At 56.7% G+C, this 15,705-nt stretch overlaps 4 protein-coding genes across 4 annotated transcripts; 2 read left to right on the forward strand and 2 right to left on the reverse strand.

Moving 5' to 3' along the window:
* Positions 1 to 221: 221 nt before the first annotated feature.
* On the reverse strand, positions 222 to 3,149 carry DICSQDRAFT_167803 (uncharacterized protein; the record flags this gene model as incomplete). Its single annotated transcript, XM_007363409.1, has 4 exons — positions 222 to 2,277; positions 2,328 to 2,437; positions 2,659 to 2,785; positions 2,839 to 3,149. 4 exons carry the CDS (start codon positions 3,147 to 3,149, stop codon positions 222 to 224), a joined length of 2,604 nt encoding a protein of 867 aa, XP_007363471.1.
* An 808-nt stretch (positions 3,150 to 3,957) lies between these two features.
* DICSQDRAFT_153594 (uncharacterized protein) lies at positions 3,958 to 6,530 on the forward strand (the record flags this gene model as incomplete). The annotated part of the gene is made up of 7 exons (XM_007363410.1): positions 3,958 to 4,653; positions 4,703 to 4,823; positions 4,880 to 5,092; positions 5,143 to 5,202; positions 5,261 to 5,657; positions 5,714 to 6,007; positions 6,064 to 6,530. Exons 1-7 carry the CDS (start codon positions 3,995 to 3,997, stop codon positions 6,528 to 6,530), a joined length of 2,211 nt encoding a protein of 736 aa, XP_007363472.1. The 5' UTR covers positions 3,958 to 3,994.
* A 325-nt stretch (positions 6,531 to 6,855) lies between these two features.
* Positions 6,856 to 9,906, forward strand: DICSQDRAFT_101752 (uncharacterized protein; the record flags this gene model as incomplete). The annotated part of the gene is made up of 10 exons (XM_007363411.1): positions 6,856 to 7,252; positions 7,344 to 7,391; positions 7,446 to 7,669; positions 7,736 to 8,404; positions 8,463 to 8,690; positions 8,743 to 8,889; positions 8,939 to 9,059; positions 9,119 to 9,130; positions 9,182 to 9,280; positions 9,338 to 9,906. The coding sequence occupies 10 exons, from the start codon at positions 6,856 to 6,858 to the stop codon at positions 9,589 to 9,591; spliced, it is 2,199 nt and encodes a 732-aa protein (XP_007363473.1). The 3' UTR covers positions 9,592 to 9,906.
* A 2,735-nt stretch (positions 9,907 to 12,641) lies between these two features.
* On the reverse strand, positions 12,642 to 13,375 carry DICSQDRAFT_167805 (uncharacterized protein; the record flags this gene model as incomplete). The annotated part of the gene is made up of 2 exons (XM_007363412.1): positions 12,642 to 13,185; positions 13,245 to 13,375. 2 exons carry the CDS (start codon positions 13,373 to 13,375, stop codon positions 12,642 to 12,644), a joined length of 675 nt encoding a protein of 224 aa, XP_007363474.1.
* Positions 13,376 to 15,705: the final 2,330 nt, after the last annotated feature.

Genomic DNA, 15,705 nt, shown 5'->3' on the forward strand with positions numbered 1-15,705 from the left:
TACCGCATCAGTGATTCTGAACTGATTGATTGCTTGGTGTCTAGCATTGCAGAGCATAAGCGAGAGTGTATGTCAACGAAACGATGAAAGGAGATAATTTATGGCTACAATGTACTGCCCACAAACGCTCAGCGTCCATCGTTGGGCGATGCGTTGAGAATAACGTACCGAAAGTCCAGACCAGCTGTACCCCACTTAACCCCAGTGCTTCTTCCCCATCTTCACGACGTCTCCATCAACCTCCTGGTCTCAGCCGCCTTGTGCTTGAACTCCTCAATACGCCGCTCCCCGTCGGCCTTCATCTGCGCGTACTGCAGCTCCATCTCCCGCCGGATGTACTGCTCGAGCGTCATCTCGGTCTCCTCTTCCGTCAGGCCCACCAGCTTCTCGATCGGAAACTGCGCGAGGAATGGATGGTACGTGCGCGGAGAGCTCGAAACAGCAGGCGCGGCATCTGCTTCGCTAAACATGCGGACGTCTCCGTCGCCTTCGGCGTCTCGCTCAGGAGATGTATGAGTAGAGTGGTAATCGGCAGAAGCCGGCGTACCAGGCGCAGGAAACTCGGACTTGGTTGGGCGATCGGGCGACCTAGGAGGTCGCGGGGGAGGGCTTGCGAGCGCGTCGTTCTGCACCTGCGCATCATCCGAGCTCACAGGCTTGAACGTCTTCGGTGGCACGACGACCTCGACCTGAAGCTTCTTCTTCGATGGCTGACTGGCGGGCTTCTTCACCCCGTTCACCGATGCTGTGCTCTCTTGCCTCGACGCAGGAGCCTTCGCCTTAGACTGAGGTTTGGGTGGACGTTCAGGCGAACCTTCTCCGTCGGAGTCGATCTCGACGACCGTCAGCGTGTCTTTGGTGGGCGCCCTCGCGATGGACAGTTTGCTAGGGGGACGCGAGGACGAGGCGCGGGAGGACGGTGGCGCGCCACTTGATGACCTGATTACTGGGCTCGGTCGCTGGCTGACTTCGCTACTAGCTGGCGTCGGCCGCGAGTTCGCGCGCGGGACCGGCTGAACTGCGTTGGCAGCGGGGACCTGCGCCTTCTTCGTGGGCTTGGGAGGGGCGGGCTCCTCATCGACCTCCATCTGGTCCGCTTCCGCAGGAGCTTCTGCAGTTGCGTAACCCGCATCCTCCGACAAAGAGGACTTGCGTTCCGAAGCTGCTTGGGACTCGCGTGGCGCAGCGCTCCGCCCACTGTTCACGCGCGTGTGCGATCCGTCATCCCGAGCGGAAGCGACGTCTTCGTCTGAAGCTTCGGGCTTGGGCGTTAGCTTCGTCTTCGACCGTGACACAGCCTTGCTCTTCGGCTTCGCAGGCAGAGCAGACGACGGATCCTCATCTTCGTGTTCGACAAGCTGAGGGGCGCGCTGCTTGCCCTTCTTCTTCGGTGCGGGTGCTGGAACGCCGGACGCCTCATCCTCGCCCTCCTCCTGCTTGACCTTCACCTTGGACGTCGATTTGGTCCGTGTATGCGTGCCCTTCGAGGTTGCAGGTGCAACGGTATCTGTATCTGGTTCCAGATTCGCCTTCGATCGCGTGCGCGCGTGCGTCTTCTTGGCGGGGGGTACGTGTGCGGGCTCGGCGCCGAGTTCCTGTCCGGTCTCCTCATCCTCCACCTCATTCTTCGGGTTCATTTTGGGAGTAGACTTCGCCGCAGCGCTCTTCGGTGGCCTGCCTCGCTTCTTCTTCTCAGGCTGTGGCTCGGGCTCGGGCTCCGCCTCTGCCATCTCCACATCCTCCGTGCCCCTTGTGGACTTCGGTGGCTCCATCTCGTCCTCCTCCTCGACAATAGCAGAGACACGAGCCTTGGTCTGTCTGCCCGTCTTCCGCCTTGACTTCGTCGTGCGCCTCCCAGCATCGCTCTCGCTGCCGCCATCTGTCTCTTCAAGCTCCGAGCTGACTGTCCGGCTACCAGGCGTCTTGCCAGTCGTGCTCATCCCCCGCGTTGACCGTCGCGAGCCGGGAGTCTTTGCAGCGGACGACGCACGGGCGGAGCTCGCTCTGCTCGCACGACTGTCGGATGTCTTGGTAAGCACGGTGAGCTCTGAAGATCCTGCAGCAAGCTCATCATCGGAGTCCGTCACCTCCTCCGGGGCCTCCTTTCCTGCGGCCGCTGCTGCTTTCGACGATCGCGAGACAGAGCGAGTGGGCGGTTTAGATGCTGCCTTCGAAGCCGGTCGTTTCGCGGTAGATTTACTGAGAGCATTGCCAGTGTATGCTTTGATGAATGCGCATGATGTCTTGTTCTTCTTGTCCCGTTTCACATGCTCTTCACTATAAACAAGCTCGGTCGAGTGGCTATGCGGAGAAATCGGCGGACGTACTAGGGGTCATCATCTTCATCCCAGCCGTTCAGAGAGAGGTTGCAGTACAAGCATAGTGCAGTGTCGTCCCCAGGCTCTACTGAATTGCATAGAAATCCGGCTTTGGCCATCTATGAATCGGGTCAGCCGCCTTATCCTGCGTACAGCGTACAAAATGACTGTGGCGTTGGTTTCTGCGAAATAAGTCGAATAGTTGAGTTGAAACCCAGGGTCCCTAGTCGATACATGACGCGCATATATCCTCAAGTGGAACAGCAAACAGCGGTTGCCTCAATAGATGACACCCTCACAGAGACGTGCATCACGGCGAATGAGTGACAGAGATACTCACTGCTCTCGAGTTCGCACCATGACCCTTAACCGCATCATGGGGCCATCGAGCCTTAGAAAAGGTGTCAAGGCGCGCCTTTTCCATAGCCTTGCTCGTCGGGTGACGCGTCGGATCGGAGAAGTCAAAGCTACCAAGGTTGTCATAATCATTTCGAGCAATCTGGATGGCGAAAACGCGTACCCCTCGTCATCCAGAGCTCTTTGGCACCGTACGACGGCCCAAGCGCACGAGTCGCGACACTTGCTATAGTGGATCGTGAACGGGTCGTCATCAGGCTCCCATCCATCTAGGTTCTTCTTGCACATGAAGCACGCTACGTTGTCGGGAAAGTCAGAATCGGGGTGGAAGTAGAAGCCGGCCTCAGCAAGAGTCTCAGGAGTGGCTTTGAACGACGCGGGGTGGGGCCAGGTGGGTTGCTTGCTGGAAGAGGCCTTCGTTCGCTTTGACCTGGGAGGACCAAAGGAGTCAACACGGTTCTGAAAGTACTCCATCGCTGAGCGCGCTAGCAGAGAGCACAGGCAGGGAGGAGGCAAGGACCATCCTAGGACGACAGCGAGTCCTCGTCTCTCATGCGCCTGTGACAGCTGCTGTCACACGTAAGCGACGTGACCGACGCGACGATGCGAAAAGGCGCCCGTTGACTTGCAGTCGCGGATCCGGATGACCATTTGTTCGACAACACCACCATCCCGTCTCCAGTACTACTCGTTCGTCTCCCTCATACACGTGATTGCATCAGCCATTGCTGCTCTTCTTGCTGCATTGTACGAGAACATGCAACGGACGTACAGCCGCAAGCGGAACCAGCGCCGATCATTGCCTTCGGAAGGTGCGCAGGAGAAGTCACCACCTCCATCTCCCCCACCTCCGGAGTCAGCTTCAGCAAGACCGCGAAAACGCCAGAAGATTGAAGTGGAAATTGCCACGTCGCTTGCTTCTCTACCCAAGCATGAAGAGCACGGAACAACTATCAAGGTATCGCGGAGCGGAGCCAGTGAGCCTAGATGTTGTCACGTCTCGCGGGATGCTACGATATGAGCGGCTCACATTTCCGGGTGTAGCTTACAATCCGACAGCCACCAAAAGCAGGTCCTCCGCTCGCGCGCGCACTTCCACTCCTCCTGCCGAGGAGTTATCAGCTCCTCTGACACCCCGGAAGCTCCTCGCGCGCTCCGCAACCACCTCCGTTCTTGAAGATGACTCCCACTCGCCTCGATCCCCTCCCTCGCGCCAGCCAACCAAAGACCTGTCAGACATCTTCTCCTTTGTGACGGAAGCCCCGATACCTGGCCCATCTCGCTCTGCGAAGAAAGCGCAGACCAGCGTCGCCCGACGGATGCTAGGCCGCTCGCGCACGGACTCCAACATCATCAGCATTAGCAGCACGAGCGAGCAGGAGACCTCCGAGCCCAACTCCGTTCATGCCACACCCAAGAAACTGCGCACCTTCGTCTCCGAGAGCGCTATCGGCTCGCCCTCTTCGCACTCGCCGTCGAAGGATGACATCTCGTCGCCACCTGTCCGGCCGTCTCTACCGGGCGCGAACTCGAACGTTAGAACGTATGCGGGCACCTCGCGTTCTTTCCTTGTTGCGCTTCCGCCTTCCCAGGCGGCGTCGATGGGCGTGGACCCAACCGCCGCGGCGATCGACGACGCGGCGATGATAGTAGACAGTCAGGAGGACGACTTTGAGATGCGCGAGTCGTACACGGAGCTTCGTCAGCGATGGGGCATAGACGGCTCCGAAGACGACCCTCGGCCGGTCTCGCCACAGGCGTCGCCGTCTCCCAAGCGCAAGGGGAAGGGGAAGGGGAGGGGTATGGCGAAGCAGGCCGCAGTAGAGCAGCCTGTAAGGCTGTTCAACGGGATGATCAACGACCTGAAGAGCATCACAGACCTGAGGAGTAAGGGCGAGAGCAGGAGATTTCTGGACGAAATGGGGTACCTCTTTGAAGGCTTGGACGCGAAGTGTACCATCGGTGTGCGGAGGGGGAGGTGAGGGCGAATGCAGTCTTCATGCAAACCTCTCTGACTTGTTTCACAGCGCCATGGAGATCGTAACCAAGCTCTGCGACGTCGATTTTGCTCGCAGAGCTAAAGCGGCGGACTTTTTGGGCCGCGCATGGGAGGTGCTACGAGAGGCGGGCGCAGGGGACGGCGATAAGGTTAGTTTTCAGGGATCCTGGCCGAGGCTTGTCGTTTACATTGAGACACCACCCAGGTCCTAGATACCATATTGGCATTCTATGCCGCCCTAGTAGCCCGGGACTCTACAGTTCTTTCCGATTTGGTCTCAAAATCGGACTTTACCGATACTCTTCATAATATGCTCGCGGCCCTGGAACACGCCAATGACCCCCTCTGGCTGATATCATCCAATGCGGGTGTGGGTGAGCTGAAAGCAGCCGGGATATCGAAAGCTGAAAACACCCTGGTGAGTTTCGAACTCGGTGTATGCGTCAAGCCAGGTATTTATATGCGAAGTTAGTTGACCTGCAGAGGCTAGTTCGAAAAAAATCCGGTATATTTGACGACAGCGACATTGTGAGTGTTCATCATGCCAGTGAACGCTCTAGTGCTCAATCAGGATTCTGAATAACAGATATCAAATCGTCTGCTGATATCGCACGCGCTGGCTGACGTACCACCATCCGCGCATACCTTCTCTCACCTACCCTCGCTGCTTCACAGCTTGACTGCGGAAATCAGCTTGTTGCCATCTCGAGTAGCAGCATACACCTCTGGGCTCTCCCTATTCCCTCCGCAGGGACCCTCATCGTACGTCGAGACGCCGTCATTGATGCACCTGGACGACTGTCTTCGGCTGCTGGATACTTGCCTTCTTGGTTCGTGGTCCATCTATGACGAAGAGGAGACTGCACGATCGCAAAAACTCGAAGAACTGCGCGAGAGCAATTTCGCGGCCGCTGTCATTGCTCTATGTGTCAGCTGCAACATCATCTTACACGACGACAGTCTTGGAGAGCATCATGCAACAGGTGATTCTTCCTTGACATGCCTTCTGTCCGACGCGTACTTACTGGGTTGTGTCTAGCGAGCAAATGTGTGGAGTCAGCACTCCGGGTGCTGATAAATCTCACGCACGAGGACCTCCCGTGGTGTCGCGCGGTCCTAGAAGACGATTTGTCCACGCTCGCCATCATGTTCCTTGTTGTCATGGCGCAGCGCCAGCGACGGTTGCTTGTAAAGTGCGTGGATGCGGAGGAGACTGGCTCCGAGGATGCTGAAAACGCTGCGCGGTCGCTCGACCGACTGTGTCTGGCCCTCGGCCTCCTCACGAACCTGGTACAGGCAGCATCAGATGCTCGACACGTCATAGCAGATACATGTATGTCTCTTAACGGCTCCCTCTCACGCGTAACTGACATCGGATTGCTTTCATAGTGCTCGATTTCGACTGCCCTGGCCACCGACGGTGCATCCGCGGATGCACATGTCCTTCCCGCATTAGCGCTCTCGCGTGCCTCGCGCAAGTCTATACACACTACCTCGAGTCACCAAGCGAGCTTGACACAGTCGTGCGGGGACATATGGCCGTCCTCTTCGGACTCCTCATGGAGCATGCTCCGTCGAACCAGCGCACGCTCCTTGCTGCGCTTCCTGGGGAAGACGACTGGACGAAGCTTGGCACGCTCCTAAAGCACGCGCAAGACTTCACGCTGTTCTACGTTGCGCTGACTCGTAAGATGGCGGAATCTCAGGACACCAATGTGGAGGAAGGGGAAGAAGACGACGAGAGCTCACATGCGTCCGCGAGTGCGTCCAGGAGAGTGTTCCGGGACTCGAAGGGCGAGGCTGTTGCGAAGGGGGTAATTGGATTTCTACGAAAGCTGAGAGACGAGAGTGGATGATATGCATAGTTTGTTCTATTGCTGCTATGCCACCCATGTCAACTCTTTGTACAGTACATTTCGCTCCTCGTCATGGTGGGATCTCCACCTATGTACTTACGACCATTTCGGGCCGCTGTGACCAGGTAGCGTGAGGGCCTAGAACGCACATCGCGTTCCTGACGTAAGCTGCTATCAGGTGACCGCGACGCGACGCGGTTCAAGTCGCACGGCAAATGGCGAGAATCAAACGCCTTCACGTTCCCGTCACAGTCACTGTCTCGTTCCTGTTCCTGCTCCTCCTCTCTCTTCCCCGGCGACCACGACCACGACGACCTCAAGTACGATGACAAAACCATCCCTGATACCCGCCTCCGCCCCGACGTCCCCCGTCGTCCACCGCACGAAGCAACACAACCACCCCTCCACCCCGCAGCGGCCTCTCCATCATTCTCTCAGTGCCCGGCACTTCGCCTCCCCCTTTACCCCAGTGACGACCCTTTCCACTCCTTACACTCCCCTCAGCCTCCGATCGTTTTCCTCTAATGGCTCTAGCATTGCGACACCGGCCTCCGCCGCGGCAGCTCGCCGACGCAACCTCAGTTTGTCGCTCTCTCCAGAGGTGCACCCCAATGCGCACGCGGCGCACAACCGTAGTCTGGCAGACATTGCATCGAACTGGAGGACGAGAGCGAATGAGAACGGCATAAAGGTGGCCCCTGGTGACGAATCTAAGTTTTTGAGTGAGTGAACGCGTCTTGTACTCGAGCGACTCGGTCGCGACCAGCTATATGCGCCTCGTGTGTACCAAGACTGACCGCCCACACGCCCCAGCCGACGACTGTAGCTTCGCAGAGCTCAGCAACTCTTCAATAGATGAGTGTATGCGCACCTTTTGCTGCGGATTGCGGCCCCGACTCTGACGACTCCCTGTAGCGCTTCTTCCCGCCCCCTTCCTGTCCGGCCAGCGTCGCGCTCGTGCGCTCTCCCACGCCCCTGCCCCGCTTGTTCCCGTTGCAGACAATGTGCAGCTGGCCACTCCCAACCGGTCGTTCCGCTCTGTTGGCATTCTCAACACCCCGCCCCCACAGCCTGGATACCGTCTCCGTGGGAGTGTCACCGATCCTGCCCACACCCGTCGCCGCCCTGCGTTCGAACAGGTACGTGTTTCAGTCTGCGCATCAAATTTGCCACGAGGTCCTGATGTCTGCGCGACCGCCTCCAAGACCTCGGAATTGTACGATATCGACGAAGACGACTACGCACCGTACCCGCAAACGTTCTCCCCGCCTGCCCATTCTCAGACTCTGCCTCTTTCGCTCAATGATCCGTTCAACACATCAAACCTTTCGCTCTCTGCCATCTCTCACATATCGGAGCCGATCCAGTTCTACGAGACGCCACAGTACTTTCCGCCGCCGCTGCCTCGCAAGGCCTCAGCATCAGCCACCACCTGTTCCGTCTGTGGGCTGGTGAAGGGCTCGCTTGCGATCTTGAAGCCATGCTCCCACCCTCTTTGTTCCACCTGCTTGACAAGCGCCCTCAATATCGTCGGCGAAAAGGACATGGAATGTGCAATGTGTCACGCGAAGGTGGATGCCTTTACGTTGTGCAAGGACAACCCGGATGTTGCTGCCGTTAAGAGCCCCGCGGAGTCAAAGCTGCAGCGCATCATTGAAGAGTGTACAGAGTTCGAGGAGTTCGACAGCGGGATCGGTTTACTGCCGAGCAACTTCAACGGAAGGGAGATCGGAGATGTAAACTTGTTCGACGACGACGAGATCTTCATGGATCGCGCACAAGGCGCATCCACTCCTGTCGCTGGCTCGAATGCGTCGTTCACTAGCGCCAAAACCACAGACCGTGTGGTCCTGCGTATCGATAACGTGCCTTGGGTATGATTATGTAACCGCAGCTTTCCACGCATCCACATTAACCCGCTACTTTTGACAGGACATCACTCCTCCTGCGATTGCTGCATGGTTGAAGCACCCTGTAGAGCGTGTCCATGTTCTGCTGGACCGCAAGGGGAAGACCTTGAGCCATGCGTTTGCTGAGATGGTGGACGAGGAAGCTGCGAAGGCTGCGCTGCGCACCTCTCAGAACTCGGTCCTGGGCAAGGGCAAGCGGGCTCGTGGAGTCACTGTCACTCGGAGCAGCCAAGAAGAGCTTATGAGGGCTGTGAGTGCTTATCGATCTAGGCTTGCTGTCCAGGCTGACTCGGGCTGCACAGCTGTTCCCTTCGTGGCAAGGCAATTTCGATGGCTCGCGTCCTTCCCTCGCAGGCCTGGGCAATGAACACGTCATCTCCACTCTCCAGCGCGGTCTCATCTCAGAGACTGAGCTGACCTCGCTTCTGCACCTCATAAAGTCGCCCGATGTATGTCTTTTTGTTACAAAAAGTATCGCCTGCTGACGAGCGTCTGCAGAGCCACTTCCTCAAGGTCCCGTCCCTGCCGTTCTACTCGTTGATCAGCATTCTGTCGAAGTTTCCCGCGGACGATGACAGCAGGGTGTTCTGGTCTGGCAATATACGAGATTCCCTATACGGTATGATACGGAGATCCTTCATCTGATCTGACAGTTATTGATATTATCAAATATGTCAGAAATGACCCATGGTATGTAGTCTGTGTGGTGTATACCAAATTGTGCGCTGATATCCTCTACAGCGGCAGTGCAAACCTTGATGGCACGCATTGAAGAGAATCCTCTTTCGGATTGGGCTACTTTGTTAAAGCAGGTTATTCGCGTGGCTCTAGACTGCCGAGGTGCGATACATTGCTATGTTCGTCTCTCGAGCAACGCCCTGACGTAGACCTGTACAGCGTTCACGTCAGAGCAGATGGGCAAGCTGTCTGATATCCTCGAAGCTACTGCTCCTCAGGCTACCTCTTCCCCTCCGCAGTCGCCGCGATCCCGAGGCTCGGCCAACAGCAGCCGACTGTCCAATCGGAGCGGCCGCGGAGCACACTCACCCTCCAGTCTTCCGACCGAAACCCTCGGAAACCTTGCAAAAGAGTTCGGCGTTGACCCGCTTGTCGTGGAAGCGCTCGCACAACGCCTGGCTGGCGTTCATTGATCATGGTGATACCCCAAAACCTGTCCCTGTTTCACACATGCATTGTCCCCTGTTGTCTAGTTATCGGACGGACCTTAAGAAGTTAACCGTATCTTCATCGCTTTCACAACTGGTCGTTGCAGGTTCCGGATGTGCACCCCTCGAAGCTCTCTAATTTTCGCTGTCGCTATGTTGATCGTAACGCGCTTAGATCGTATACTCCCCTCTCCCCTCCACCTCCGCCCCTCCCCTGATTTCCTCTTTCCCCAAATCCACTGTCCTTGTCGCTCTGTCGCACCGTTTGTTTTCTGCTGTGCGTCGCGTTCGATGTCTGATATGACCCTCCACGTCCGTAGGCCTCCTAAGCCAGTATGTGTATGTATCCCTCCCCGTACCCTTCCGATCGTTGTATCATCGCAATCGCCACCAATTGCAAACCAATTGCCCCGCTATTTCTCACTGCCGCGTGATATGCCTCTGCGGTGCGGCCCGTCCCCGTCAAAGATATGACCGTAGGTTCCGCCGGGTAAGTTCCGGGTACAATCCATCTTATCCTGTTCCTGACATGCTTCTCCAGGTCGCCAGGACGTGTGAAAGCTGGCTGTGAGTCTCTTCGCTCTACCCAGCAGTCCGCAGCTCATATTGTCGAGAATAGTCCCCCATCGATGGTGCCTGCTGCCTCGCGTCGCTACGATGGGACTATGTGCCCTCAACCACGGAGCTTTGCCCGCTGTCCATGCTGGTCATGCCCCCGCGTCGAGTCCGTTGCCTTCCGATGTTTTGGTTTTAAATCCTTTTCAAATTCGCCATGGAAGGACGGGCTGGCTCTCGGGAGAACCTGCGATCCGCCGTATAGGTTCAATCAGAGATGGTATGGAAGCACACCATGGGTACCTCTCTGACCAACGTGCGGCGCTCGTCTCTGCCGTGCTTGCCGGCCATTGACTGCTGCTAGTTCGCCTGCAGGACGATCCCGGTATCGGATGCTCTTGACGTGCGCCTAAGTCATATTGCACGGACATGAGCAGGGGCCGTGCCAGGGTGATCGCTGCCGTGCAGCCTGAAGTGACGGCTTGTATACTGCGAAGAACCCATCCCAGCATCGAAAGCCTTCTAGCAACATAGTCGGAACGGCGCGTTCTCGGGCTGAGCTTTCCATGCCTGATGTTTTTTTTGCCAATGACGCGTCTGGATGTGTACGGGGGCTCCGTTTTCTGTGCCCATCCAGTGTGCGCAGCCTTCTGAGAGCTGGGTCGCTCCACCCCGGGGTTGTTCAGCTCTTTTGCGGCCACTTATCCTCCGTGCGTCCCGGATTGTGTACCCTCGCATGCGACGTTCTTTGAATAGAGAGGATGTGAACACACCATCCTTGACCGGCTGAATCTGTCGGTTGACGACAGCTTCTCGGATTCTCGCTCGCTCTCAGTCGGTCGTTGTAAACCTCCTTGAGAGTCTCGTTCTCGCGGGAGCGAAGACGAGGTCCCTGTTCCGACCGCGGTGTCAACAGACGTACTCAAGCTTGTCGAGGCGCACTCGAAGGACCATAACTATCACGTACGTATGTTGCGCCACCATTCACTATCGCTCGGTCGTCTGACGACGAAGGAATATCCGTCGACCAGTAACATGTTGTCTGTTCATGAATGCCCGGTGCGGGGCTGTCCATGCATTCTCCGGTCCAGGTCGAGCGAGAGTGCCGGGGTGGTCGCAAGCATCACGGTATGTGCGCCAGCTTCGGCCTGCGTCGTCCAATGAAGCGTTGCCGGTGTCCACGATGACTCATGTCGCTCACCAAGAGGAGTCCCGCTTGTCCCCCCGGCTAACAAGACGCTCCTTCCTTCAAATAGGTATGTCCCAAGAGACGTTCGCTGCTGAGCGTGCGGTTGACCTTGGCTACTACTCTGTTGCCGTTGTGATCGGCCTATCTGTTGGCAGGTCTCCTTGTCCTCGGTAGCTCAGTCGAGCCGCTCCGGAAACCGGCAGAGAGCTGATGCCTGTGCGATGCTGGCTGGGTAGGGTCGGCGATGCAATGCGCCGGCCGCATTCTCGAAGGGAAGGTATTCGTCGGTAACCTCGGGTTGGAGAGGGGTGGCCTCGAGCAGTGAGTCGGACTCGTGCGGGAATTGGGGTTGGAGTCCCCTGACCTCGACGGCAACAATCAAGGTTTTGCTATCGTTCGGCGCCAAGCTCGGCCCTTAACAACGCTGGCTGCATGTCTTTGCACTTCAGATGGGTGCTTCGAGCCACGAACTCGACATCCAGTTGTTCAAATAAGGTAGGTGCTCATGTGTCATGGCTCTCTTATGGCGATGTGCCACTGGCATGGAAGAGCATGTAATTCATCGTGCTTGACGTCCCATGACAGTTCCCATTGGTCCTCGCCTTGAAGGTGAGCCCGGCAGCTCTATTGCAAGCGCTTTATGCAAATTGCTGCTGAGCTGCGCTGCTTCTTCTGGGTCCTCGAGGAGCTCAGGTTATGGGAACCCATATACTCTCCATGTTTGCTTGGTTCCCTATCTGCTCCGAGTTATGTACGGCAGTAGTTCCAATGTGATCGCCGCTCACGGCTTCGTGCGCCGTATCCTCGGCTGCCCTCGAGCTGCAAGGAGCCAAATCGATGGCTTTGGATTCGCCACTCGCGTCTGCGGAACTTCATAGCACTTGGGCCTCCATCGGCCGCAGAGTATGAGACCCTGATTGCCCACCCCATACTGGCGGCGGGTTTTGGTAGGAGCGCTGTGCGACCCTTCACAATATTTCCTTTTCCAATCACTGAAGGCCCAGCGATGGACATGATTTTTTCTTTGATTATGGCATTGCACAATTCCGGGATAGCGCCGGGTCCCCTGTAATTGTACCATTGTCGCATTATCCTCCCATGCCAAGTCCGCGTGCAAGAAACTGAGTCCTACTGCCACCATCGAGAAGAGAGAACATGCGAGGGTTCGAAAGCTCAGTGCCAGTGTTCGAGAAAAATGTCTACATCAAGCAACTTCAGTCCGTGAACTGTGGAGCCGATGAGAAAGACGTACCCTGTGTGCACAATCAATCACAACCGGCCCTTCAGCAGATCACTGCCGTACGAGTCCGGGGCAACCGGCATTGAGGTGCCGCTTGAGCGTATCATTGCGTGCAAAAGAGTTCCCGCACGTCGAGCATTCTCTCTTCATCGACTTCAGATGGCATTCCGCGATATGCTTCGCTATGTTATCGAACAGCATCTCCTCGCTACGGCAGTTCACTCCCCATTGGCAGCGCAGCGTCGACCCGCGAGGTTGTGCATGGTATGCACGGAAGTGGCGGCGGATGCCAGCGTGGGATAGGTCATCGAGCTGCACGTTGCAGCCCCTCCACTCGCATATTCCGACGGGGCCAAGAGTGTGAGAGTCGCATGGGTGCTGCGTGGATGTGCTGGGAGGAATACCAGCATAATCGACGTATTCCATCTTGGGCTCAATGGGGGACGTAGAGGGAGACGTGGATTGTGCAGACATGATTGCTGCAGTGAAGGGGAAATATGGATTGGGAACGAGGGACCCGTTGTGATGACCGTAGGGCATTTGTTCTTGGAAGGAGTCGAAACAGTACCCAGCGTTGAGAAGTGTGTGAGGTAGTCTGGGGAGCTGAAGCGTTAGCGGCCGATGTAAGGGCTTCTCAAGCGATAATATACGTACAGACGCGGATCTCCATGCACCGTAGGGCTGGTGGCATGAAGCCACGCTTCCTCCTGCCTGAGGCAGGTAGGTGTGTAACCCGTGATGGTGTAGCACCCTTGGGACTGGTAAGTTGTGCCGTAGGCTGACATATTGGAATGGCTGTTTCGGATAAGAGTGTCTTCGCTCGTCGACCTAGGCAAGAAAGAGGGAAGTTGCTATCTTGCAGAGGACTGAGTGCTTGTGGGGGGATGCAGAAACAGCGTAGGGAATACGTCGTCCTTTTGAAGCAGATGATGGCTACATCGCCTCAAGCTCTCCTCGCACGAGTCCTAATATCCGGAGGGGCGGGAGATGATGTTGGCAAGAACGCAACTGGTGCCCTTGGAAGTGCGGCAATGCACTCCGCGTACGTAGCGTCACTTTGCGCAGGACGCCGACTTCGGTTACTATCCCGGAGGGAGACGATCGCTCATGTTTCTAGAATAGCTTAGCGTCGACGTACTAGAGTACAAGAAACCCACACAAAATGATGGTTATGACCCAGATGCGTACACGGAACAGAGTTACCGCAGTCGACAGTATGCATGGTGGTGAGTGTGAATGTTCAAATGATCTGTGTTTTCCCATGTTGCACGTAATGGTCGTCAATCATAGCGCCGGGGAACCGTACGAAGTCCGCGTTATCCCATTGAGTGGCGTGACAGGCGCCACGCACATGTGTTTCAGGGCAATGCATTCATGACAGAACACCAGCTTCTGCATATCTGGATAGCAGCCCTGTCTCTCCGAAGCGGCGGACTGTATCCGTGAAGACTGGACCTCGCTATTCATGATCCCCGTAGTAGCCTATGCAGCGCTCGTTGAGTCGGGGTCAGAAGCGCTCAGGGTTCCCTCTACGCCAGGCCGGTCACTAATGGCCAATCTTGTTTCCGTGCTCGCGGGTTCCATGTCACCTAAGGACCTGCCATGGCCTCTCAGTGACCACTTCGAAGTGTGCAACGTGCCCTCAAGGAGGGGGTCAGAATACCATGAGCAGCGCTGGAACCCCCCCAGGGCACGTCCTCGAGTTCCTCGAATGTGGACAATGACCCGCCGGTAGGAAACGACACACGTCGACCACCCACTGCGGGGCAGAGATCTTCGGCACCGGCCCGAGGCAGTGAGAGTAGCGTAACCCTCACGTGTTGTCCGTCCCTATCATGGTCAGTAGAAGGTCGATTGCCGACCCGAGTCGGCATTGGTCCTCACGCTTTCCCGCGACGATGACCCCGAAGTAACCTATCCGCGCCGCACAAGCAGCATAACAATGCAATGGGAGCTTAGATCAAATAGCCTCAACACAAATTGACGATAACAAATTCGCCGAACTCAAGCTTCCCCACGCAGCATTGCTTCCCTGCACCCACACGCTTGGCGACAAAATCTGCTCTTCACCATGCCAGTGTGCTCGCGGTAGCGGAGCGCCCCGAGCTAAACAAAGCGCATGGGCCCACGTTGAAGCGACAGGGTTCGATCACGTATCCGATGCATGGCGGATCGAAGCATGAACTGGATATTGCGAAGGAAGCTCTTCAGCACAATGGTATGTAGAACTGCATATCACGAACCATCACTTGCCGGGTCTGTTCCCCCACTGTCGTGAGCTCAGCCGTCACCACGAAATCCTTGATGCCCGAAACATGGGCGAGTCCGCCAGATAAATATGCGGCTTGTACGCACGGCAACCAAGTATGTATGATAGCACTGGCTGGACGCCTTGCGAGATCTCGAGATCAGTAATCGATCCGCCTTGACCTGCCTTTTTATTCACTGAATACGTTATGCTGATCCACTGCCAGTCTCGGAGACCGCCGAAGTTGGGGCCTAGAGTGCCAAGAAGCAGCCGGCGAATTCTCATGTCGCGAATAGCACGGACCTTCGACAGGCCAGCGCCATATCCCGACTATGATGTCCAATTTTGAGGTGCGCGCGGCTGTCGTGGGTGGCACAGAAAAACCGGCTAGAACTAATAGGGGTAGTCAAAGATGGCGGTTCGGTGGACGATTCGAGGGAACGATTCGGGAGACGATTCGAGAGGGGGGGGGAATCCGCGATTCTGGCAGAATCGCGTCGAATCGCCGGTGCGAGTCTGCATCAGCAAAACAAGCAAACTATGGTCTCGCATGGCCACGGCGCCCGAAACTGGCCTACCCCTTCCGGAAACCGCAAGCGCCGCCCAATGCTGGCCAACTCCCATCTCGCCTGACGGAATCTGGCCATTGAGCATCTGCGCGGATGGATCCCGGCATTGGTAGTCAGGTATGTATCTTGTACTATCACTTCATACCAGTTAATTTGTCAGTGTACAAAGTGTGGATGAATTGACACCATGCAAGGCACTCCGCTGCACCGCAGCCGCCTCCTCAGGCTCTGAGTGCTCTCCGCCTCTGCCCTCTCCGCCTCCGTCCTCTCCGCATCCTCATCTGCACTGCTCAGCGAG

The sequence above is a fragment of the Dichomitus squalens genome (genome assembly GCF_000275845.1).
Source record: "Dichomitus squalens LYAD-421 SS1 unplaced genomic scaffold DICSQscaffold_6, whole genome shotgun sequence".
In the NCBI taxonomy this organism is placed as follows: domain Eukaryota; kingdom Fungi; phylum Basidiomycota; class Agaricomycetes; order Polyporales; family Polyporaceae; genus Dichomitus; species Dichomitus squalens.